The sequence below is a fragment of the Amblyomma americanum genome, chromosome 5 (genome assembly GCF_052857255.1).
Source record: "Amblyomma americanum isolate KBUSLIRL-KWMA chromosome 5, ASM5285725v1, whole genome shotgun sequence".
Taxonomy (NCBI): Eukaryota; Metazoa; Arthropoda; class Arachnida; order Ixodida; family Ixodidae; genus Amblyomma; species Amblyomma americanum.
The window spans coordinates 186,152,416-186,175,474 of record NC_135501.1 but is presented as its reverse complement, the minus strand read 5'-3'; the positions used below and the strand labels follow the sequence as shown (position 1 = coordinate 186,175,474).

At 46.1% G+C, this 23,059-nt stretch overlaps 2 protein-coding genes across 4 annotated transcripts in view; one reads left to right on the top strand and one right to left on the bottom strand.

Annotated features, from left to right (window-relative positions):
- Positions 1 to 167: 167 nt before the first annotated feature.
- Positions 168 to 9,883, top strand: LOC144133201 (protein arginine methyltransferase NDUFAF7, mitochondrial). The gene is made up of 10 exons (XM_077666096.1): positions 168 to 414; positions 629 to 786; positions 903 to 983; positions 1,069 to 1,179; positions 1,935 to 2,111; positions 2,634 to 2,882; positions 5,051 to 5,197; positions 6,825 to 6,930; positions 7,005 to 7,072; positions 8,736 to 9,883. The coding sequence occupies exons 1-10, from the start codon at positions 318 to 320 to the stop codon at positions 8,907 to 8,909; spliced, it is 1,368 nt and encodes a 455-aa protein (XP_077522222.1). The 5' UTR covers positions 168 to 317; the 3' UTR covers positions 8,910 to 9,883.
- Positions 9,727 to 23,059, bottom strand: part of GCC88 (GRIP and coiled-coil domain containing 88 kDa) — a 23,128-nt gene continuing 9,795 nt past the window's right edge. For all 3 annotated transcript variants that reach the window (XM_077666093.1, XM_077666092.1, XM_077666091.1), the window contains exons 8-15: positions 22,620 to 22,778; positions 20,430 to 20,532; positions 18,876 to 19,030; positions 17,686 to 17,817; positions 15,937 to 16,182; positions 14,328 to 14,444; positions 12,403 to 12,566; positions 9,727 to 10,641 (exon numbers count right to left, since the gene is read on the bottom strand). In XM_077666093.1, coding sequence (XP_077522219.1) covers positions 10,434 to 10,641; positions 12,403 to 12,566; positions 14,328 to 14,444; positions 15,937 to 16,182; positions 17,686 to 17,817; positions 18,876 to 19,030; positions 20,430 to 20,532; positions 22,620 to 22,778 — 1,284 coding nt within the window. In that variant the 3' untranslated portion in view covers positions 9,727 to 10,433. The remainder of the gene's footprint in view (positions 10,642 to 12,402; positions 12,567 to 14,327; positions 14,445 to 15,936; positions 16,183 to 17,685; positions 17,818 to 18,875; positions 19,031 to 20,429; positions 20,533 to 22,619; positions 22,779 to 23,059) is intronic.

The window sequence follows — 23,059 nt, the reverse complement described above, 5'->3', positions numbered from 1 at the left end:
GGCAACATCTGTAATATCTTGACAAGAACATATAAGTCGAAACAAGTGGCGCTGGATAAAAAAAATAAAAGTTATGGTTATTATTTATTAAAGTTTAATTGATTATACTGTTTCTTCGGGATATCTTTAAAAATGTTCGAATGCCCGATCGCGGCCGATTCAACTTCAAGGAAGGGCGCAGCGCCTTCGACAGCTGATGAGGGTACTTTGAAGGCAGCTAAGGAGGGCACTGATAAAATCTCCTAATTACTGCTACCGTAGCCGTTAATGACCAGAAGTTGTTGGATTGTTCGGTAGCGCGCCCGAACGCGAGAAAAATGAATTCGGCAGCAACGCGCGCAGTCTTCAAGCTCTTACGAGCACCGAGCAGCGGTCTGAGAAAACTTCACGGCAAAACGCCGACAGTCACTCCGGGTATGGCACTTCTTTTTTTTAGCCAAGTGTGGGAAGAACAAGCGCATCGACTTCCCAACTTTCATATGCAGTTGGAAGTGCTTAAGCAGCCTGCAAAGCGCTCGCGCTACGCGCGTCGGAACTGCGTACAATATTTGTTGTTTTTTTTTCTTCCTAGCGGGTCGGGAGATTGCTAACATGGCGAAGTCCGGATCATGTCTTGTCGTTTCTCTAGGCATCTCCAAGCAACTGAGCAAGCGTTCCATGGTGATCGAGGCGCAAGCAAAGTCTGCGGAGACGAAGCTTCTGCAGCAGCTGAGATCGCGAATACTTGCGACGGGGCCGATTACGGTGGCCGAGTACATGAAGGAAGTCTTGACCAATCCTATGTCCGTACGTATTGCACTGTTCCCGTTGCGTCTGCAACGAAAATAAACAAAAACAAGGATCTGAGCGTGCGCAGAACTGAATTAACATGGCCGTTTCCTCCTTTATCGTTATTATTCCAGGGCTATTACATGCACCGGGATGTGTTCGGCAGTTCGGGAGACTTCACGACGTCTCCCGAAATATCTCAAATGTTCGGAGAGGTGCGTAAGGCTCACCTCCGCCGAACGGCGACCGCAGGAACGATTGGGAAGGGTGTCAAACTCTTGTCTCGGCGCTCTGTTCCAGCTGATCGCCGTGTGGTTCCTGAACGAATGGGTCAAAGCTGGGAAGCCGAAGCCGCTTTACATTGTGGAGCTTGGACCGGGACGCGGCACTCTTTCGGACGACATGCTACGGGTGAGCTTTGCCGTCGTCGTTAGTGGAGTAACTTCGGTTTGTATGTTCCTTGGCTCGGATGTGCATTGCATGACATTGTGACTAACAGAATGAGGTGGCATGTAAAGTATGCTCGGGCTCTCTGTTTCAGCTAACGAGACTACTTATTTTTATATGTCGTCACTCAAGCTTACAACTCTTGTTGAAAGACTTCCCACAACATCACAGCTACATGACCATGACCTTGTATTTTCTGCACGCTTTGGTCTCTACTCTAGCTATGCAAGCATTTATCCAGCGTTGTTTTGCTGCTACACAATACCTCGTTTGTTCTTGAGTCCTGTGCAAAACTCTGCAACAACAGTGACGTTTCAGATTCATCTGCTTAATTAGTTCACTCAGTTTCGCCCCCACATTGTGCAAACATGTGGGAGGTTTGGTGAGGTGTTTGTTTTCTGCAGTTGTGTGTTGTACAGCCGTGAGAAATATTCGAGGGAACAGACTTTTTGCACAAAGTTGTGAAATTACTGGTTATTTCTCCACTACATTTCAAAATGGCTTTTTGGATATCACATGCCAAGAGGAAAACTAGTTAAAAGACAGAAAAAACTGTGATACACATAATTACGGAGTAATCAGTAAATTATTTCTCATACTTTCCTCTCATATTTCTCACGACTGTACAAACCATGTCTCCCAGGAGGTCCTACATCAGTTCCCATAACCACCCAGTTCTGCAAGCCGCATTGCATTGTCGGATTTGTGGTGTGTTGCAGGTGTTTTCAAAGTACAGTGATGCCATGGAAGTGGTGTCACTGCACTTGGTCGAAATCAGCCCACACCTGAGCCAAGTGCAGGAGCTCAAACTATGCGGAACTGTCAGCGTCGTGAAGGACGTGTTGGAACACAGCCCGGTTACTCTGCGCCTTCAGGTTAAGAAAGACAGCGAAGAGGCAAGTTTCGAGTCAGAAATACTACCTTTCATTGCTATGGATAATCCATTGAGCTTTGTAACAAAAACCTGCTGTGTAAGTGACATAAATGCAGCATAGCAGGCTTCTGAAGGCATGGTGCTGCTGCTTATGCGTGTGAATCGAATTTGCTCTATTCCGTAATGTGTGACTTCTTTTGTCATTTTGTCGTGCAAAGTTCATATCAGATGATCTCCACCAATCAACGGCCATGTTGCATCTTTGTTCGTCTTTCAGCATGTTATTTTAGGTTGCTTTGTCTTAACCTATGTATATGAGAATTCAAATGGACCGTGTTTTGTTTTCTACGGTTCCTGTTGCGACAAACTTATGCGAAATGGCAGAATGTTGATTCAAGTCAAAGTAACCAACATGACCTTGTAGCCTTTGCTGCTTTTCACCTAGGCCTCCTTTAGCAAAATTGGCTCATGACACACTTTGCATGCATGAGCAAGTCCACGTGGAAAAGAACCTTCTTTCACGTGTGTCACACTACTCATACAGGCCACTTACAAGCACAGCATCACAAAGCATGGTGTCCCTGTCGGCTGGTACCGGCACCTTCACGATGTGCCACGTGGCTTCTCGTGCTTCATTGCCCACGAGTTTCTGGACGCCCTCCCCGTGCACAAGTTCCAGCGCACCCCTGAGGGGTGGCGAGAGGTTTTCATTGACCTGGACGACGGGCCAGGTCCACACCACCTACGATACGTGCTTTCCCGAGGGCCTACGCCGGCGAGTTTCTTTGCCAATGTGAGTAGCATGCAACTCTTATTCGGTGCTTGTTTTACACGCATAGAAAAACAAGTCCTTGTTCTGTTCTTAGCAGTCATGCATTTCCATTGCACGGGGTTCAGCGTTACACTTCAGTTGGTTAATTTTAACCCGCCACAGCGGCCGTATTTCAGTGAGGGCATAATGCAAAAACATCCGCGTGATGTGCAATGTCAATGCACATTAAAAAGCCCCAGATGGTGTAAATTAATCCGAAGTCTTGCGGTACGGTGTCCCTCATTGTCTGTGTGTCACTTCGGGATGTTAAACCCTACAATTATTTATTACAGGAATGCATTTAATGGCTACATTTTCGCCGCTCTTTGTCCAGAAGTTTTGTCCTGGTTTAAATCCACCCAAAGGCATACTTCCAGGACCTACATAAGTGCACAACGTTCTTTTTTAAACGAGGTTCAAAAATTCTCGTTTCCAGTTTCTTGTAAGTGTGGGTTCATGGTATTGTTGGTTTCGGCTAGGACAACTAGGCAGGGTTCTAAATTATCACCTATAGTAACTATGTTGCGAAGGCAAGACGTTTGTAGCATCCCAGAGGGAACTGTTGTAACATCAGGCAGTGACAGCCCAGAGGAGCTTCCAGTGCGTATGCATTGGCAGCATGCTGTACATGGTCCTCTACGCAGGAATTACCAGGTGTTGGTGAGGTGGGTGCACACCTGCTGCGTTGGGACCAATGAGTGGGTGCACGCCTGCTGCGTTGGGAACAATGGGTGGGTGCACACCTGCTGCGTTGGGACAAATAAGTGGGTGCATACCTGCTGCGTTGGGACCAATGAGTGGATGTGCACTGGCGGCGCAAAAGTCTCCTTCACCTTTTCTGCAATGATCATTTTGACTCGCCCCTGAAAACCTCACACGCTAACTCTGTTCCTGCATACCTGCCAACCTGAAGGCTCTCAAATTCATAAAACCTTCACGACCGGGGGAGGGACACATTTTCTTTTTTAAGAAAAATATTGCGGTGCGCCGCTTCTTTCAGTGTACAACGTGATAGCACTGGAGTCTCTTCACTTGTCGCGTCGCAAGTGAGGAAGCGCACAAATGGCAAATGCACATGGACGAGCGCGGAATTGCAGTTCGATGGAAGAACGAAGTATCACATGGATGGAATGTAGGAAAGCACGCATTGGTCTCAGAGCCTTATCGGAGTGGCAATTAAGACTCCTTTTACAAACAAACTAAAGGCTCAAAACTGCGTGTGGCTCTGCTGGCCGACTGATAAGTGCAGCTGATAGCCGATCATCAATTCACCTGCAGTTGAGCGCATGTCAGAGGGACGCCAGAAGCAATTTAACATGCAGTTCAGGCATGGGGATGAATATTTGGGCGACCGGTTTGTCGAGCAAGTCATACTGCGACTCGGCACCACTTCAAGAGCCGTACAAACTGACCAAAGCCAGCCCCTGGGTGTCCACGTAAGTGAGGCCATAGTCTTAAACGGGTGCTTGGCGGGAGTCTGGCGGCAGTCTGGATTATCCGACTTAATGGGGGTTGAGGAGCAAGTATAAACGTTTTAGTTGGGTTGAATTAATGATGTTTTACTGCACAGCGTTCCGGCTGCTGCTGCTGACTTCACAAATGGTACATATTCCTCTATTGTGGGTACCACCGGCAATGGTGTATTTTTTGTTTTTTTCGGAATTTAAAATCTTTTTTGCAAATAAATTTACTTTCCATAAAATTTGAGGAAAGATTCGTAAAATCGTTATACGGGCCCAAATTCTTACATTTTACGGAAAAATCGGAAGAGTTGGCAGGTATGTTCCTATGACCTAACTTAATAACGTTGACATCGACGGAACCTTCCACAAGTGCTGCTTCCAATTGCCAAGAATGCAATCGCAAGTGACAGGCAAGACCTTTACCACAGAAGAGGAGTGACAGCACCATTGCAAGGACTTTGTAAAATCAAAATTGAGCAAAAAAAAGCACTTTTCCTGTATGTCGACAAATATATGTGATTTTCAGTGGAATTAGGAGTGAGGCATGAAAAAAAAGAACTTTTACTCCACGAATTCCTTTAAAGCAAGGTACATTATATAAACTTCCGACTTAGGAGCAGTCCTGTTGAAATGATATGTCATCATGCATGTGGTATATTATTAATTTGCCCCACTCTTGTATTGCAGGTAACAGGTGAGAAGCGAGACCACCTTGAAGTCTGTCCAGAGGCAGGTGTCATTGTTCAAGAGCTTGCCAGCCGTATGGACGAGCATGGAGGCTGCGGGCTCGTTGTCGACTACGGGCACGATGGTGATAAGACAGACACGTTCCGTGTGAGCATATACTCTCTGCACCTAAAGAATATTGCATTGCTAGACAGCAGAGAATGTTTACCAGGGCCAATGTCTTGAGGCAAGAAGTTTAATGAATGCTTTTAAGAACATGGAAACACTTTAGAGCGTGCTTGACAGTCTACTTTCCTGGTGCCTGATAAAAGATTTCTCTTTAAAAAAATGTACTAGTTTTCCATGTGAGAGCCATTGCTTTGAATTGTTTATTGCAGTAGAATCTTAATGATATACAAATCTCATGGGGTCGTGAAAAATATTGGTATCATCCAACCAGCTACGCTTCTACAATTCATGTCTTTCAGGACGAACAAAATTTGTATGCAGAAGCATGAAAAATGCATTCACGCAGATCTGGGTACAGCTGATGGGATTCATTTACGGCCAGGCAGCCACAGTTCACTATTTGCGGTGCATATCGCACGATTGACGACAGTAGCGTCAGCGATGTAGAGGCAGCGCTTAGTGCTCGAGGGTGTGGTCGTGACTCTTGTGTTCATATCATCCGTAGCAGCACGGGGGTGTGTTCGGAAGATCTGAAATTCTGCATGTTGTACACAATGTATCCCAGCTGGGGAATTTCACAAGTCTGGATGGTCGTGAAATTCATGTCAACCGTGTTTGTATCACAAGATTCTTGTAGTGGTTGTTGAACAAAGTACACAAGATGTCTGAAGCCGCTTCCTAGATTATACTAAGAAATTGTTTTTTATTTATGACCAAACAGTAAATGATTTCAGTGACTTTTTTTTTTTTTTCTCCTGTTTCTGTGTTGCCATCCCTTTCTTTCCCACCTTTCACAATAGTTCTTATAGCTCTCAACTTTTTAATAATGGCTTGCTTAGTACAACAAAAACTGGGAGTGTTTTCCTCAATGTGTTGCACTGTATCCCTCTAAAGGAAAACTGAGGAAAATTGCACTGAATTTTTGTTCTCAGCAAAAATTATCCTGTGCCCTTTTTCTAGCTATGGTGATGTTTCTACAGCACACTTATTGCTAAGAAAATTGGATATGAAAATTTTTTTGCCATTCAACCCAGACTTGTGATGATAGGACCAAAGAGGACTCAGTGATCCCTGTTTGCAAGTGAATGGCAATGAAGCCTAGCCTCGGGGATTTTCACAACAAAACTGTCTTGACACACCGCAGTTTGCTTGCAAAGGTGGCCATTGGTGGTGATAGACTGATAGTTGCATTTCATTTACTGAAGTAGCCTCTCTGCCATTAGACTGCAGTAATCCACTGATACAGGTAACTTCACTTTGCCCTCAGTGTCCCCTGTAATGTGCATATACAAAGACGTCTTGTTGCGTATGCTTAACAGCGCCGTCCTGTTACTGTTGTTTAAGAACCCTGGCAAGCACAACAGGATAGCTCCAGCTGTCTTTTCTATTGCTTTGTTACAGCCATGAATTCTTTCTGGTGGTTACAAAAGCTAATTAGCATCAACTGATAGATTGCTTAGCATCCTGAGTTGAGCTGATCAGCCATTGGTTTTTCCCCTATGCCCAGCATCGTGATTCAGTCAGTTGGTGCTTGGAATAGCAACCATGCAGTGGGCTTTATCAAGAGTCCCCTACAGCTAACCTCTGTGCACGGTTCATCTTGCAGGCATTCAAGAACCACTCCCTGCATCCCGCGTTATCCGAGCCCGGCACCGCAGACTTGACCGCCGATGTTGACTTTTCCTACCTTAGACGGATTCTGAAGGACAGAGGTGAGAATGCATTTTTATCCCTCTTGCTGACAGCAGTTGGCCTGCGTACTAATGAAAGCAATGTGTCTTTTCAGCACTGACCTTTGGCCCCATTGCTCAGGGAGAATTCCTCAGAAACATGGGCATCCACATACGTCTGGAGGTAGGCTTCAACTGACTTCCATCTTTCATTATTTGAAACATTCACTCCTCTAGAATTCAGCTATGCTGATTAATTCAGAGCTGAGGCCTTAACTGCTCTGAAAAGGGGTTTAATAGCCCTGAGAGAACCAGGCACTGAACGGGGTTCTTCTAGGCGCCAACGGTTGTTCTAGAGCCAGCCAGCAGCGCGCGCTCAGATAGCACTGCCGCTACCGCGTTGACAAATCTTCGTCGTTACAATTGCCCCCGGGTATGAAAGGAGCCATCCTGGAGACTCAAGGGGTCATGGTACGGCTTCAGACGACTGATATGCACCGTTTCACGGCCACGACGGTGAAGGTCAGAGGAGGGTGTCAATGGTTCGACCACATAGTTCACAGGGGAAGGTTGAGACAGAACATGGTAAGGTCCGTGATATTTGGCTTGGAATTTGGACGACAGGCCAGGAGAGCCAGCAGGGATCCAGAGCCAAACAAGTCAAACACATCTTCATTGTTAGTGCTTTTTTACAGCTTACCTAACTTGCACTGCTGCTTCCACCCAGTAACAGTGAGGTTTGACTGTGCGCACTCCACTCTTTGCGTTATTCATGCTCATTTGAAACAAGTGTATGGGCTCTTTAAGCAGTGTTCACGTGGGTGATGAGTCCCTCCCAAGCAAGAGTGGCCGTGCATCATGCGACTGAAAGCCCACGCCTTCGAGTGGCAGTGCAGTGACATAGTTTCCAGTCATACTTCAGCGGCGGACAGAGATCGCTCGGCCCTCCGTATCCTCCCTCCGTGTGCCCTTTCCGTATCCTCTTAGGAGGGGGTGAGTGGAGTTTTCTTCGCGCGTCTGGCAAGTTCGCAGCTAGTTTTCTGCGCGGTGCCCGCAACGGCATTCCGTTCTAGCAGTATGGTAACAGTGATGCACCTGTCGGCTCCCACCTGCCCTTGCGAATGTGGAGATGGAGGGGGGGGTCTCAGCAGTGCCAGTCAGCAATGACATCCCTCCGTGTGCTGGGCCCCCCTGTGTGAATAGCACTGTAGAATGCATGCACAACTAGGCTCAGTTTAATCCCTGAACACTTCCAGGTCACACCTTGAGGACTGAAGGGTGCGTTATGAACAATATTGTCTCCAAAAAGTTTTTCTAAACTTTCAACAGGAGCAGAGAAGTAAAATGTGCAACATTTAGTTTTTGCCCTCTTTATCAACTTTAACGTTCTCCATCAATTTTTCTCAATTTTTGCCTCCTGTGCAGGATTAGTTGCCACAGTCTTGTCTCTTAGGTTTTGTAGTAGACGTCGTGTATGCCAATTATTTGAAGAAGCAATGTGAACACTTCAGATGAAGGTTCTTGGCACTCTCCCAGTTAAGTAGACAAGATCTGATTTATTGGTTGACCTTCCTAAACACTGGCTAAAGATCTAAACGGTGGAATTTCATTTGAACACACAGGCCCGCCTGGTAAGGGCTGGCATAATAGCTAATGGGCATTGGGAAGATATTTTTATTTGTGAGTTAACTAGAGGCAATCTCGGAATCAGTCTTGTCATAAAGAGAGTGAGATAATCCCAGACGGGCTTTTGGGGTGCTAGTTGGTGCATGAAATTAAATGAAGGGAACAGCGGAAAAGACAGAGTAAAGGCTTCATGAAGGCTGAAAAGAAACTTGCTCTTCCAGAAACTCCTAGCCAACTGTCCTCCCGAGGCCCGGCAGGACTTGCTGACGGGTTACGACATGTTGACCAATCCAGAGAAGATGGGCGAGCGCTTCAAATTCTTCGGCATCTTTCCAAAGGACATGCAGGAAACACTCAACGCAAATCCTCCGGCAGGGTTCTTTGCTCCTTCCTAAAGCCGCTCGCCGACACTCGGAAAGAGGGAGCACCGACAGATCCACACCTGCCGACTTTCTTGAGAAGCATGCACTTTTTCTCACATAACATTTCGTCGGTAATTGTCTCTGGCTATGCTAACTAGAAATGATGTGCTATGAGGCACCTACACTGTGAGCAACCACATCTTGCTACACTTAGCCATTACTGAACGTTTCTTTGCTGGCGAACCAAGCCGGTGTCATTCTGCTCTTGAACAAAATGGACCACGAAATGCCACCTCTGTGGTGCAAGACTTGGCTTAACAGTTTTAGCGGCTGAATCAATGAAGCAGCTTTGTTTAAACATCCAACAAGTACCAATGTAGACTCATATGTACTGTGGACTTTCTGACTCAGCTATTCAAGCAAGTAAACACTGCAGCATTTGCCCTTTGGGTGGAGTGTGTTTCGAGTTGTGCTTCAGAGACAATGCGAGAGGGGAAACTTTTGAAGGGCTTCGCTTAAGGGTTTTTTACATTTCTACACACTGTTCTAACTCGTGGAGAGCTTCTTTGAAGAAACTTAAGTGGCCAAGCCAAGCGTGATATTAGTCATTTCATCTAGTGGCAAGCCAAAGCAGTGTTCATTTCTCCTAACGGGTAGGCGTGGTGTTTGGGAAAGGGTTGACCGCCACAGTGTATCTACTCTTAAACAAATCTGGGCATTTATACTTTTGTCTATCCTCAAGGCATGTTCGGTATTTTGCAGCATGCCACAAAAAACAAGCAGCTAGGACCAGAGACTGTTCTCTCCAAATCAACGAGACAGCTCACACTTTGCAAGAGATCAGTCAGAAGTAGGCAAAATATACTTTAATGTCCCACGATGTTTTATGCATGTAGTACAATCTCTCTGTGCAAAGTGTATACTGTTGTCGATCAAAAAGCATTATCTGTACGTTGATATGGCTGTGTGAAATAAAAAGAAAAAAAAAATGCGTTATACCTCGGTGATCCCTGTGCATTTGTTGCCTATCACTGCTGCTTCTGCTTGAAGCAGCCAACGCTAGCAATGAAAAGGATTGGAACTTGAAGGCGCTACCATATCCCTCTGTTTGGTCGAGCAGGCTTATGCGTAAGGAATAACATCTGGCATAAATCTAGTAAATGAGTTTTTTTTTTTTCTCCCTTTGGTAGTTAACAATGCTTGCTTTGCAGCAGCAGCAGCATCAATGCAAAGTTCTCAAAAATTTCCAGGTTGCTTCATACGTGACCGGGTCAAGTGTAGAGCAGCATAGAGCAAACCTTTTTTTTTCTTCTTCCAATTATAAGACACTCTTTCTTTTAATGACTGCTCTGGTCACAAAAAAAAAAGTGTCCTGGAAATGCTTGAGAAACCCTATGCACAAAGTTGGTGCAATTGTTTCTCAGCTCTCGACCGTGCAAGACAGTGTAGCCCAAAGCGTTACACTCTTATCTCAAATCGTCAAGGCATGGTCCAGTCGCACTGTTCTTGTGGAGGTGATGACCAGTAGTGAAGAAGGCGACTTCACCGCTGGCCACATCACCACCACGCCTGCACTGCCTGCCGAGCCAGCTGGGCCTCCCGCGGTGTGAAGCGCAGGCCCACGGCGATGGCGTTGAGCATGTGTTTGCGTGCGGGAGCCTCGTTGCAGAGCAGGTACTGCAGCACCACGTTTTTGAGGTACTGCAGGTTCACCTTGCCACTGTCGTCGGGGCCCGGCATGTGCTCTAGCTGGGACAAACGTAGCCTGCGCAGGAGTTTTGTTCGACACTTGCCGAGTACTTTTGTTCTCGTGCTGTACTAAAATGATACGTCAGTTGATGTGAGGTCATCGTCTAGGCATTGTGTAGTGTCTAGACCAGTGATAGCAAGAAACGTTATGTTTGACGGGAAATGAAAGAAGAGAACTTGGACTGCTTGGGTCCTGCTTTCCTGTCATTTCTGCAACTTCATAAGCGCACCACACAGAAAACCCCCCTGCTGTAACGCCTCCGGGCAATGCGGGGTAATTATTGAATAAAGAATACGCTGTGAACCAACGCTAGTTGCCATTATGATCAACATAACAAGGCATGAAGCAGAATGCAATATACAGTTTCATAAACCGTTCAGCTAGTAGTTGGCATGTATCAGTAACTAAATAAATGGCAGCAGTACTAGCAAGCAGTGCTGCACACTTGCACTGCTCCTCAAGGCATGCACGTCTTGTGACCAGAAGTTGAACATTATGGGCATAAAGAAGACCTGCTTTAGCTAGACCTAATAGTGGAACCTTTCTGTTGTAGCACGCTGAATATTGTTGGTCCCTGGACCATACGATTACAAAACTGGTTGACGCGCATTTTTTCTTCCTTAAGTTAGATGATGAGAATGCCACTGATATCCGAGTGCAGAGTAAAAAGCAAGTGTTGCAGCTTGTGCTGAAGCAGTAACTGTCACCTCGCTAAGCAATATGAACTGTGCAGTTCTTGACTCTGATAAGGAAAACTTGAAGACTGGCTTTATTCGGAGCAGCCTTTGTCTAGTACCAAGCTTCTGCCACGACAAACTCGATGTTTCAGCAAGAGCAAACTGCCTACTTCGGCAACATGTCTATATTTTAACATAGCAGCATTAAGGCTCCCATTCAGCAGGAAACCCCGCATTGTCCCGGCTGCATGGTGTCCAAAAACCCACATCACGTAAATAAGTCTACAATTAAAATAATTGAAAAGAGGGCTTGTAATGTTAATTAAAGGTTGGCACATCTTTCAGACAACTTAGCTTTATAAATTAAGTGAAAGAAAATTTCCATGAATTTTTATCGGGGTTTGAACCCATGACCCTTAAGTCGCCAGCCAGGCACGCTACATACTAGGCCACGTAGGCACGCTAACTTGGTTGAGGTGCACAAGAGGGGGCAATGTGTGTGTGGTGTTGGCTTAATTCGAAGCTTAGTAATGTGGTAATTAGTGAAATCAACTAGAGACTGCTAATTAGTGAAATACTAATTACGGTATAACATTACGTGCATAAACCGCAGTGTGGAAGAGTTGAAAGACGAACTTGGAAACCGTGTAGTGCAAATTGTGATAAATGTGTGAATGTGAGCAAAGAATAGTGACTGTGTGTAAAGAGAAACTGCTCAAGGGAGCCATTTAACGCTGCTGCGTGACACCCTCAAAGGCAGAGCTAAAGTGCCCCAGTAATATTGTTTTTCTCATCTGAGATCAAGTTTTCTCGCTCGCATAGCCTCGAGCATGTCTTCTGACAAAATAAAAAAGCCATTGCGGGTCCCTTATGGAGCAAAGGGATTGCTCTCTAGTGCATGCTTTGGTAAGCGCCATACTGAAATTCAGGTTTGACAGAATCCTATCGAGTGAGGCAAATTCATAGCGGCTGGCAAAAAAAAATGTACACTACGTGAATGGTTGTTGTTTTTTTTTTCTACAAGTTTTGGCACGTGTACGTTTTTTTGCCAGTCCGTGAGTGCTACTGTCTCCCCATGATTCCGAAAGTGCGGACTCACCTCAGAGCCTCCCTCTCCTGGGCATCCTTCTGTTCCTTGAGCAGCACCGACCTCTGGAGGTCCCTGAGGGCTGACTCCACATCCCGTTTCTCCCTCAGGGTGCGCAACAGCTCGGCATCCTTGCGGGCCAGCTCTTGCGCGTAGTGCAGCAGCTGGCATTCAGTCTGAAGTGAGACGAAAGCAGTGCGTATTTTGATTTCTGTATCTCTGCAGAAATTGACCCATTCTGAAGTATTTCGAAACCTACTGGCTCGTGGAGATTGTAGTGGGGGTTTCGGTGCATCAAAAAACTGCTTTTTTCGTCGGGTGCTAGCTGGCCGAGTTCTGCAATCATGGAACATGCAGCTCTGGCAGATAACGGACATAGACGAGAAGGATGGACACATTTCCATAATGACAAAACAGCACAAACGACCCCCTCCCTCTTTTTCATGCTACAACACAGAGCAGCACAACAGCAGAGAGGAAGATTGACAAAAATGAGTGCTGAAAATTCCTGTGTTCGCAAGGGGAAGCAGGCAGTTTTGCAGCAACTCATTTGCCAAAGTGAGCCGAGTGACAAGTTGGCTCTTTGCGAGGAGGAAAAGTGGTCAACAGGCAGAGACAACAAATAATAAATATAAAAGCAGGGACACTGACTCAAAATAAAGCAGTAAATTTCACTTTTGTGAGCAGTCTGTTGTGGTAGCTTTAAAGCAACGACTTCGATGAATAAACTTACAAGATTTACTCATCTTTTATTTTGTGTACCTCTAATGCTCCAACAAACAGGCACAATGCCAACAAGAGGGTGCCTTAAAATGGCTTTCTGAACAATGTGAGTTGTCTGTAGAAGTGTACACCACCAAACAATGTATGCAGCAAATATATGAAAATATAGCATATTTATCACGAGAAACCCCGCTAGCATGCTCACACAGAAATTTGCAAAGATATGGTACTATTCTCAGAATTATTGCAACAGCTAAATTCGCACGCATGCACACTTTTGCTTCTTACTCAATATGGCTGCCCTAGAAAGCAGCTAAACATTAACAGCGTGGACAAATGTCAAAATTCTCCACATAACGAGTAGTCGTAATTGGAGCTTTCACCACAGTGAACTATAATAACGATGTAGCTGCTCCATTTGCATAACTGCCGCCATCAAGGCTTATTGTGATCCCACAATACAGACCAGACTCTCTGCTTTGATAACAAATGCACCATTTGTGTCAACAATACATTGCTCAACATGTATTATCAAGGATTTGCTCCATTTACACTGATTCCCCGTCACAATTCATGGCTGTAAACCATATCCCTACCTTAGAATCGCGAAGAACTATAGCACGACTTAAATTTCGTTTCATGATGTATCGTAAGTCGCTGGAATTTAACGGACGGCCATACATTCAACGTTACCTGCCACGCGCGTCAAGGAACCGTCACGCTCACAATTTGCTGCCTTTCCATGCCCGCACTAACTTGTATAAATATCCTTTTTTTCCCCATACAGTTAGTCAGTGGAATGGTCTCCCCCCAGAAATTTTTTCCACTGACAATTTTGACCAGGCACTGCTGCTGTGTTTTGCGTCGCGACATTCTGTGCCGTTTTTTCCGCAATTTCATCAGGTTATCATTGTTCTGATGGGTAGCGTATACAAGTTCATTTCTGTTGAGATTACGTGAAGATCATTCTACAAAACTGAAATGCGTGCTTGTTCCCTTCTTTCACATGTTAAACGCAAGAGCATATGTATAATTGATGTTAATCGGAAGGAAATGTTGTACGACATGCACACCTGCTTGGTCTCCTTGAGATTGCAGTATTTGTAAATAAATAAATAAATAAAATCACAAGCATAAAAGGACGTGTGATGTGCTCCACTGCTCACACATGAAGTACAAACACAAAGAGTGAGATGACATCCGTCCAGGCATACCTTGTTCTTGCCATCTTTAGACGTGTAGCCCACATTCTTTGACAGCAGCTCAGACAGAAGGGGGTCCAGCCTGTCGCCTTCACCCTCGGAGCTTGTGTCACGGTCCCGGGAGGTCTCCTGAAATGTTGCATTGTTTGCCAAATTGAAAGCTGTTGAACCAACAATGCCCTCCATTAGTGAAGTGGCAACACTAACTGCCTCAGGTTGGTCTTCCCTTCAGCACCTCTGCTGTTGCAGAGACCTGTTGCATTGCTCATAACCTTTTAAACCTTTTATTTTTTCGTAGCGCACTATGAAGCATTGTTTCAAAGACAAAAATCCCTGTTGAAAATTCACATGAGCTTTCTAAAATAACCTTAAGAAAAAGACTAGCGACACGTACTATCGGCAGCATAAGTTTACGGGACGAGGGTGCGGGGAAAAAATTTATTCCGACGCAGTAGCCCAAGTCAGTCGCCTGAAATGAATGAAGATATAAAGAAGCATGCACGTTCCTTCCTGTGGTAATAATACCAGGCGATTTGGTAGCCAGGTAAAGCTACAAAAAATGGGTTTCTGAGAACTGGCGTCCCGCAAACTTTTGCTGCCGATAGTACAATAGTCGCTTGCAACGTCTTTGCAAATTATACAGTAAACCATTATGCTTGAACAATGTTTTCTTTCACCGCGCAAGCTGCATTGCATACAGTGTTTCAGAAGCTACGGTAGGCGGGAAGGCATTTCTTGAGCAATGGCTTTTACAGCATAGCTCATATCTATGATATGAATGTTCCATAACGATCCATGCATGGCTACATTCCATGATCACATGACCACACCACCCTGAATGCACCCCGCCTCTTGCTTAGTGCATTAGTGCAATCTTTGTGTCATCGGGTGGGAGGCGTGGTCATGATACGCCCCAAACAATTCAAAATTCTTCTCAGACGCTGCATGTAGCCGGGCGGTGAGCGTCCGAAGACATGTGGCAGGCCCAACATATGTAGCATGTGCCTGGACCGCTGCTCACGGATGCGTTGCCTGAAAATATCCCCAAATCTGTGCCCACACAACTGATAGACAAGATGGGACAGCAGCGTTTACGCCTCCCGGCGTAATGCACCGACTCTAAGAGCAGCCCACGTCTGGGGGGTGCATGACTATGTACCCGGCCTCTCGCTTAGTGCAATCTTTACCATCATAGAGATGAACACGTGGTTGTAACACCCCATACACTTCGAAACACCTCTCAGACGCCGCACGTAGCTTGGAGGTGAGAGCCCAAAGACATGCAGCATGTCCAAAATAGATAGTATGCGCATGGGATGCTGCCCACGGATGCGCTGCCTGAAAACATCCTCAAATCTGTGCTCACTTTTTATAAACAGAATGGGAAAGCGTTTACACCAAACCAATGTAATGCGAGACACACTAAGATAAGAGTATCGCCTGTCTATGAATTTTGCTACTGACAAACACCAATGTTAAAAAAAAAACTGTGTAAAGCCCACTGCTAGTGAAAAGCACCCGGGCTTTATTTTATTATTTTTCTTTATCACTGAGCATTATTATTATTTATCACTGAGCACTGTCCGAAAGCGACCGAGCTGCATGGGTCAGCCATGCTCACCATGGCCAGGGGGCTGCCGGCGGCCTCGCACTGCGCCTGCCAGTCGTAGCGCTGGTTCCCGGACTCGAGGCTGGCGAGCGTGGCACGGAGCGCCTGCAGTTCGCGGTCCTTCTCCTCCACCAGTGCGAGGGAGCGGTCGCGCTGGGCCTGCATCAGAGACTCCAACTCCGACAGCTTGCTGCTCCAGCGCTGCTCCAGCCGCTGGCACTCCTGCCGATGCCGTACCTCTGCCTCGGACAGGGAGCGCTGCACACACACGGCCAGAAATCGTGACTGTTAATGCTATACATTTTTCAACAAAGATTCGAACAAGCCTAGTTGGCGCATCCGCACAGTGTTAGAACTATGCTGACTTAAAGAAGCAGGGCAATATGAATACTTCGTATGCGCTTCACTCACCCTGTCCTGTTTCTATATGCTATGTCAGTTCCAAAATCATACCAATTCCTCACATCAAACCATAATCATAACATCGTACCACCAGGTGCTCTTTTCAAGGTACATAAAATAAAGTAAATACAAAGTGCACTGCCTTTAACACAATGGGTGATGTTCTATCCAGTGTCAGCTACCATGTCTGCACAACTTAACAATTCCACAGCTGAAGCACATTGGGTTTGGTCAGGGCATGCAGCATGGGTCAGGGCTGCAGAGAATCCCTTTCCTGACCAAACAGTAAGTAAAGCACTGACTTATCTGTTGATCGTTATCAAAATCATGTGTGCAGAAATTCACAAACCTCATCAAAATGATCTGTTCACCAACAAGGTGCCTTGTTGACAAGGCAAAGCAGGATGCACACATAATCTCTATGGCTGAATGGATAGTGCAATAGACAAATGAGCCTTAAGCCACAAGCTTAGTTCCCATTCAAGGGAGCAACTGTCAGTGTACCATGCATTTGGCACGTCTTGGCAGTTTTTCGACCGGCATACAAGTAAACGGATTCCCACTGAAACCACACATGCAACACTTTCCATATTCCAATGAGGACTGTGTCAGGTTTGCCTGAGAACATCACAAGCAGGAAGAGCCTAACACTGGTGCATTCATCTAATTTTCCATTCATTTTAATACCACCCTTACATGGGCTGACTAGCTGACTAGGGCTGACATCAAGGCACAATACATGTGAAGCACCATTACAAAACAAACATTAGAAAAAAATAGAAATGCCCAACGCATAAAATGCTCTGTTAAAACAACCGGCGAAATCATTTGGGCACCACAGGGGCACCTTCCACAGAAGCTGCTAAGCATCAGCATTGTAACCGTAGGGTAAGAGTGGTGGGCACACCATTTGTTCCGAAGGTTCTTGGCCAATGCGCCAGTGGCCAGAATGGGTATGTGCATCTGTCTCTCTGTAAAAATGGCTGCATTAATCTGCTTGTGCCAGTTGCAGCGCAAATGCGGGATTTCTCCCTGCTACCTTCAAATGCAAGGCCAGGTAGTAACTTTGTATTAAAAAGTTTGTGGGTATAAGGTTGCCAGAGCTGGCACAGGACAGGGTTAATTGGAGGGATACAGCAGAGGCCTACGTCCTGCAGTGGATGTAGTGAGGAGGAGGAGGAGGATGATGCAGCACTGTACCAGTTTTTCTCTCACTTTGGTCATGGAAGCAGTGGCCCGGTGACTTAAGACGGTTCATCCTGACGTGGAAGGAGCAGTGCAAAAGGTACTTCTGTGCATCCAAGTAACGTGTGCTACTATTGATGAATGGCCAAGACATCTTTCAAAGCAGCAAAGCACCTGAAGCTTGGCCGTAGCTCCTCTGCTGTTCTCCTCCTGAGCCTCAAAGCGGGCTCGCTGCGTCCTCAGCTGCCCCTGGAGGTCCTTGACCTGCTGCCTGAGTCGCTCCAGCTCTGACACGGCCTCTTGACCCTGGGAGCGATGGAGAGGAGGAACTTGTGAGGCTGGAACAAGGCTTGCAGCATAGATGAGTACTAGCGAGAAAATTCGCTGCAAGCGAGTCTCTCCAAAGATGAGTGAGAGGAACAGGAAGAGAACTGACAATCCCATAACATGCCAGCATAAAAATGCAAAATGCTTCAGCTGTGATGATTGGTTTGGTTTAAGGGGGTTTAACGTCCCAAAGTGACTCAGGCTATGAGAGACGTTGCAGTGAAAGCCTCCGGAAATTTCGGCCACCTGGGGTTCTTTAAAGTGCACTGACATCGCACAGTACACGCGCCTGTAGAATTTCGCCTCCTTTGAAATTCGACCGCCACAGCCGGGATCGAACCCGCGTCTTTCGGGCCAACAGCCGAGCGCCATAACCACTCAGCCACCAGGGCGGCACCAGCTGTGATGAAGTTTGCTCAGTGCTCATAAAGGGGAAAACCAGCCACATTTGCTTCAAGCCTCGCAGGCACAAAACTCTTATTTCAGCCCTCACACTGCTCACTTCTCACCATCATGTCTCTGCGTTCCTTTCCAACTTCTGACAGCTGACATCACTGCTCAAGTGTGACATTGCAGGTCGCTGTCAACATAGTCAAAGCCACTCCAAAGTTATCTCTGCTTTTAGAGTAAACTTACTCAGCTGTGCTATCTCCCACAACAAACTTGTTGACAAACTGGCTGATTCAAAAGAATGACAACATGAGCAAAATCAGGGGCAGAAAAAAGCACACGAATGCAGAACTTGCTGACTGCATCTTGTCAGTCTTCTTCGCAAGCTTCATAGTGCAACTTTAGCATCATTAAATTATTTCATTCAAAACATCACACACGCGGACACATGACCCATGGCAATTCACTAAAAACTAAGTGTAGCCAAAAAGATACAGCAAAAGAAAACACTGGCACTGACAGCAAACACAAATGCTTAGCACGATCTAAGACAGCCTGGCTCAGGCCAGTCCTGGCTCAGGACAGATGCCTTCCTTTTTCGCAAATAGCGCAAGCTTGCATTGTTACCCAGCAAGAGTCTCACCAACCTGTGAGAAGCCTGCCGGGCTGCCTCCCGCCCCCTGGAGCACGGACTGGGCATGGACTTTGTACTGCTCAAACTCGTCCTTGAGCTGGCGCAGCTCTTCCCGGCATTTGGCATGCAGGCCAAGCACTTCTTCTTCGGCCAGCTCACGGAAGTAGGCTGTCCACAATGCAACAACACAAATTGCATCAGGCTGGTATCCAACTAAATGAAGGCACAGCGCATGAAAGACGGGACTGAGAAAGAGACAAACACAGCGCTGACTTACGACTGAAATGCTTTATTGCTCGCACGCAATAAATAGGCAAAAAGGAGCACAATCAACAGAAGAACAGCATCAGTGATGATTGTCAAAAAAACACACAACAAAAAAGCACACAATCACAACCTACACAAGCGAACTTAACTGTTAAGATAGTCAATTTCTTTTTGCGTTAGCGCGACGGAAGGTTTGCTGACGCAGTTGTTAAGTTCCCGGTGAATTAAAAGAGCTTCCACGATTTCCCAAGTACATTGGTCTTTATGTTTATACAGTATTCTAGTACGGCCAAAAAAAGGACTGCATTTACAGGATAGCCAATGTATAACCATATTGCTTTTGGGGGGTGGTTTTAGGGAGCGTTTATGCTCACTTAGGCTATCATTGAGGCAGCGCCCTGTTTGGCCAATATAAAATCGCCCACAGGATAGCTCTATCTTATAGACAACATTTTTAGTACCATGTACCGACTAGCCCAGACAAACACCTTACTGGTATCCAACACAACTCTTACATGTTTATGTCGGTTCTGTATAAAACAGCAATGATTACACCACGCTATACTGCTAAATCCAACAATCTTGCACATTCATGTAGGCTCTGCACTGAAGGAACTGCACTCTCAGCCCCTCAAAAGAAAAAAAAGCAGTGCTGGTCTTCGTGACTGTCACATGAAGGTGTAGTTATGACATGCTTTGCATAGAATAGCTTAACACTGCCACCACATGCAAGGTTACGTAGGTGGGCTATACTTGATGTCATCACGACCCTTTCGTTAGAGTTAATGGTACGTTCTGGAACCCGAATCACTTATCCCCCTTTTTGTAGTGCAACTATGATGGGCTTGCAGACAGGTACACTAGAGTTCTGTTGTGAACATAGCTGAATTCACATTCTATATGTGTGCAGAACTCTAAGTGTTCACAACGGCGCACTCACACATTGTAAACCAGCAGATATATGAGTGTGGTGTACGGATGATTACCAGATGGTATGCATAACACCATGCCTACTAAAGTGCCAAGCTAAGGGCGCCATGCACCGTTCCAAACAGGAGTGGAAAACCAGACACAATGGCCGAAGAGCCGAGCAGCACTGCTGATTTTGTGCACAAAATATGGCAAGAAAACTAAGGGTTCTAAATACTAAGAGTGACAGATCAACTAGGTCACTAAAACAGCTAGACAAAACAGCATACAACTGTGCATCACCATGAAAGTTTTACTAAAGCATTCCTACAGCCAAGGCATCATGAGTGGCACACACACCGCAATGCATGCACAGCGGGGGCAAGCTCACCGATCAGGTCGACAGGCTTCTCGGCACGCTGGTTGGATTCCTTGAGCAGCAGGCGCATCTTGCCAAAACGGTCGAGCAAGGTTTTCACGTCCAGGTTGCTGTCCTGCGACGTGGGAAGAGTTAATCAGGGTTAAGGCAGCGCATATGTGTCACAGCGGCCAATCACAGTTACAAAAACAGGAATTTCAAAGGATACTGAGGTCAACTCCACACAATTTTTGTAGTTTGTAAAAATTGATTCTACAGCTCTTTTCAGAAATGTCTACATTTGTATGGCTACAAAAGATATACTTACTGATGAAATAAGTTCAAAAATTTCCCCGCCACTCGTTGATTCAAACTTGTGACAACTACACAGAAAAAAAAATTGGCGGTGGTTTAGCTCTGGTTAAACCTGGAGTGATGCGATAGCTACAGCTGGCTGAGTGGAACTCAGTCACGTGACCAACCACGTGATCAGCCACGGCGCCGCGCCATTGACAGCTGCTCCGCACCACGTGACCAACCACATGACAGCGTGGCGGCGCAGCCACAGGGTGGCGCGCCGCCACGCTGAAGGCTCGAAATGCTACCATAATGTAGCTATCGCTACAAAAAACTCCATGTTCAGTGCTTTGATATGAACGGTGGTGTAGCCCAGCTTTAGGATCCGCCCACAAAAAACTATGTCGACGCACTGCAGCTTACTTGCGAAATCAGCCACTGATGGTGACACCTGTGTTTCATTTTTTGGCCGTTTCTAGCCTATAAAAGCTCTGTTTTCAGCAAAAAGCAGGAAGAGGACAAACTTTATTCAACAACAAAGATAAACACCTTCCTGGAATGGCTCCTCAGTCCAACAACCCTCTGGCCTCCCCTCCAGCCTAGTCCTGTTAATCAGCTTGCGCTGTTCACCCCCTTATGTAGCCAGAAGTGCGGTCTCCCAGATGATTATGCCATCAAGCAAGGACTGAATATAAATAATACAATACTTACAGCAGAAACACATAGCAGCTCCCCTCCAAGCTACGGCAACACCGGCATTCCCACCACCAACCCACCCACACCTTGATGAAGATATCTTTGCAGCCGGGGTAAGGCTGCCCTGGCCCACATTACCCGCATCAGAGCACCTGGACCTCACCAAATCAGCTATCAACTTCTGCACAACTTCGATGGCACATCTATGGAACAGCTCATGCGGTACTACAGCCACTAGAAGGCAGGCACTATACCATACCATACAGTGTTTTCAATAGAAGTAGCATCTCTCTTGTTAGAATGCGGCAACCTACTGATGCAGGCGAACTTCAATTTGTCTTCAGCGTCTCCTTAAATGGCAGTCAATTAGCTTTTGAAAATTTTATAGGGACACTGAGGACAATTCTGTCCAATACTGCTATCAGTAAAAATTGATTCTCTGGGTCTTTCCACCAGTATTGCTATTAGTAAAAATTGATTCTCCTGCTCTTTCTGGCTACGCTGGAGTCTGTCCAGCAGCGAAAGACACAATTAACGGTGAGGAAATTGACTTTAAAAATCTTTCCACGAGTCTATTCAAACTCATGACGTCCTTCCCGAAAAGGATGGGCTGTCGCCATTTTTAATTGAATGGTGGCATCATAGCTTCTGGAATTCGTGATCAAAAAAGAGCGTCTATGCACGCATTATACCTGTGAAACCTGGCGGTTATGGTGAGAGTGGCCTTTCTGTGATTGGAACACAATACTTCATCAGTACAGGCCAAGTTCTATTTGTTCTCAGCATCCCCTTAATAGCTAACGTAAGGGAATATTCATTACGCGGGTGTGGCCATTATGTGGGGAAATAAGGCAATATTGGCGCATGAGGCAAGCATTTAAAGGAGGGCAGACTCCTAATTTTTGGTTGCATGTTTTCTTCTTTGTGATGGTGCGTTATGCATTTGTAGACATGGATCACCCAATGGTATTCCCGCACGAACACTAAATAATTATCATTCGGTTTCGAAATCTGAATGATGAATTTGACGTTTAAGGTGAGTTTATGTGTCATAAGGCATGAAAAGACTGCAGTATACTCCCTAATACATACTTTGTAATTCACTGCAACACTTATGCCAGCCCCCCTCAAGAGTCGGAATTAGGACAAATGAAGAAGCAGCAATTACATTGTGGTTGTTCTTATAGCCCACATGAGCTAAACTCATCTTTGCCACAGAAAGAAGCTCACCTGAGATGGCAGTTCAGAGGCCCTGGCACCAATGCCTGCGGCACTTGCGAGGGCTGCATTCTCCTGTGCAAGCTGGGAGAGGCGCTCACGCAGGCGTTGGATGGCTGCGCGGTCTTGCATGCGCAGCCGGTCGTATGTGCCCACCGCCTGGGACAGCTCCTGTTCCGGGAGAGTTCCAGACATCCATTAGGCAAGGCATCTTGCAATGCATCTTGCATGCATTTCCCATGCAGAAGCATGGGAAATACATTCGTGGAGATCTGTTAAAGATTTATTTACAACCACACGCCACCGCTTGCTGCTCGAGGTGCGCTCAGCACAACTAGCGAGTGCGGAGTCGGCGATGCATAGACAACGTTTAGTGCTCGAGGGTGTGGTTGCAGCTCACTGGTTTATATCATCCATTGTGGTGAGGGAGAGTACGTATTCGTAACATCCAA

Coding starts and splice junctions, on each gene's coding strand:
- LOC144133201 (XM_077666096.1), top strand. CDS start 318: ATGAATTCGGCAGCAACGCGCGCAGTCTTCAAGCTCTTACGAGCACCG. Junction 1,180..1,934: donor TTTCGGACGACATGCTACGG/GTGAGCTTTGCC, acceptor GGTGTGTTGCAG/GTGTTTTCAAAGTACAGTGA. Junction 2,883..5,050: donor CGGCGAGTTTCTTTGCCAAT/GTGAGTAGCATG, acceptor CTTGTATTGCAG/GTAACAGGTGAGAAGCGAGA.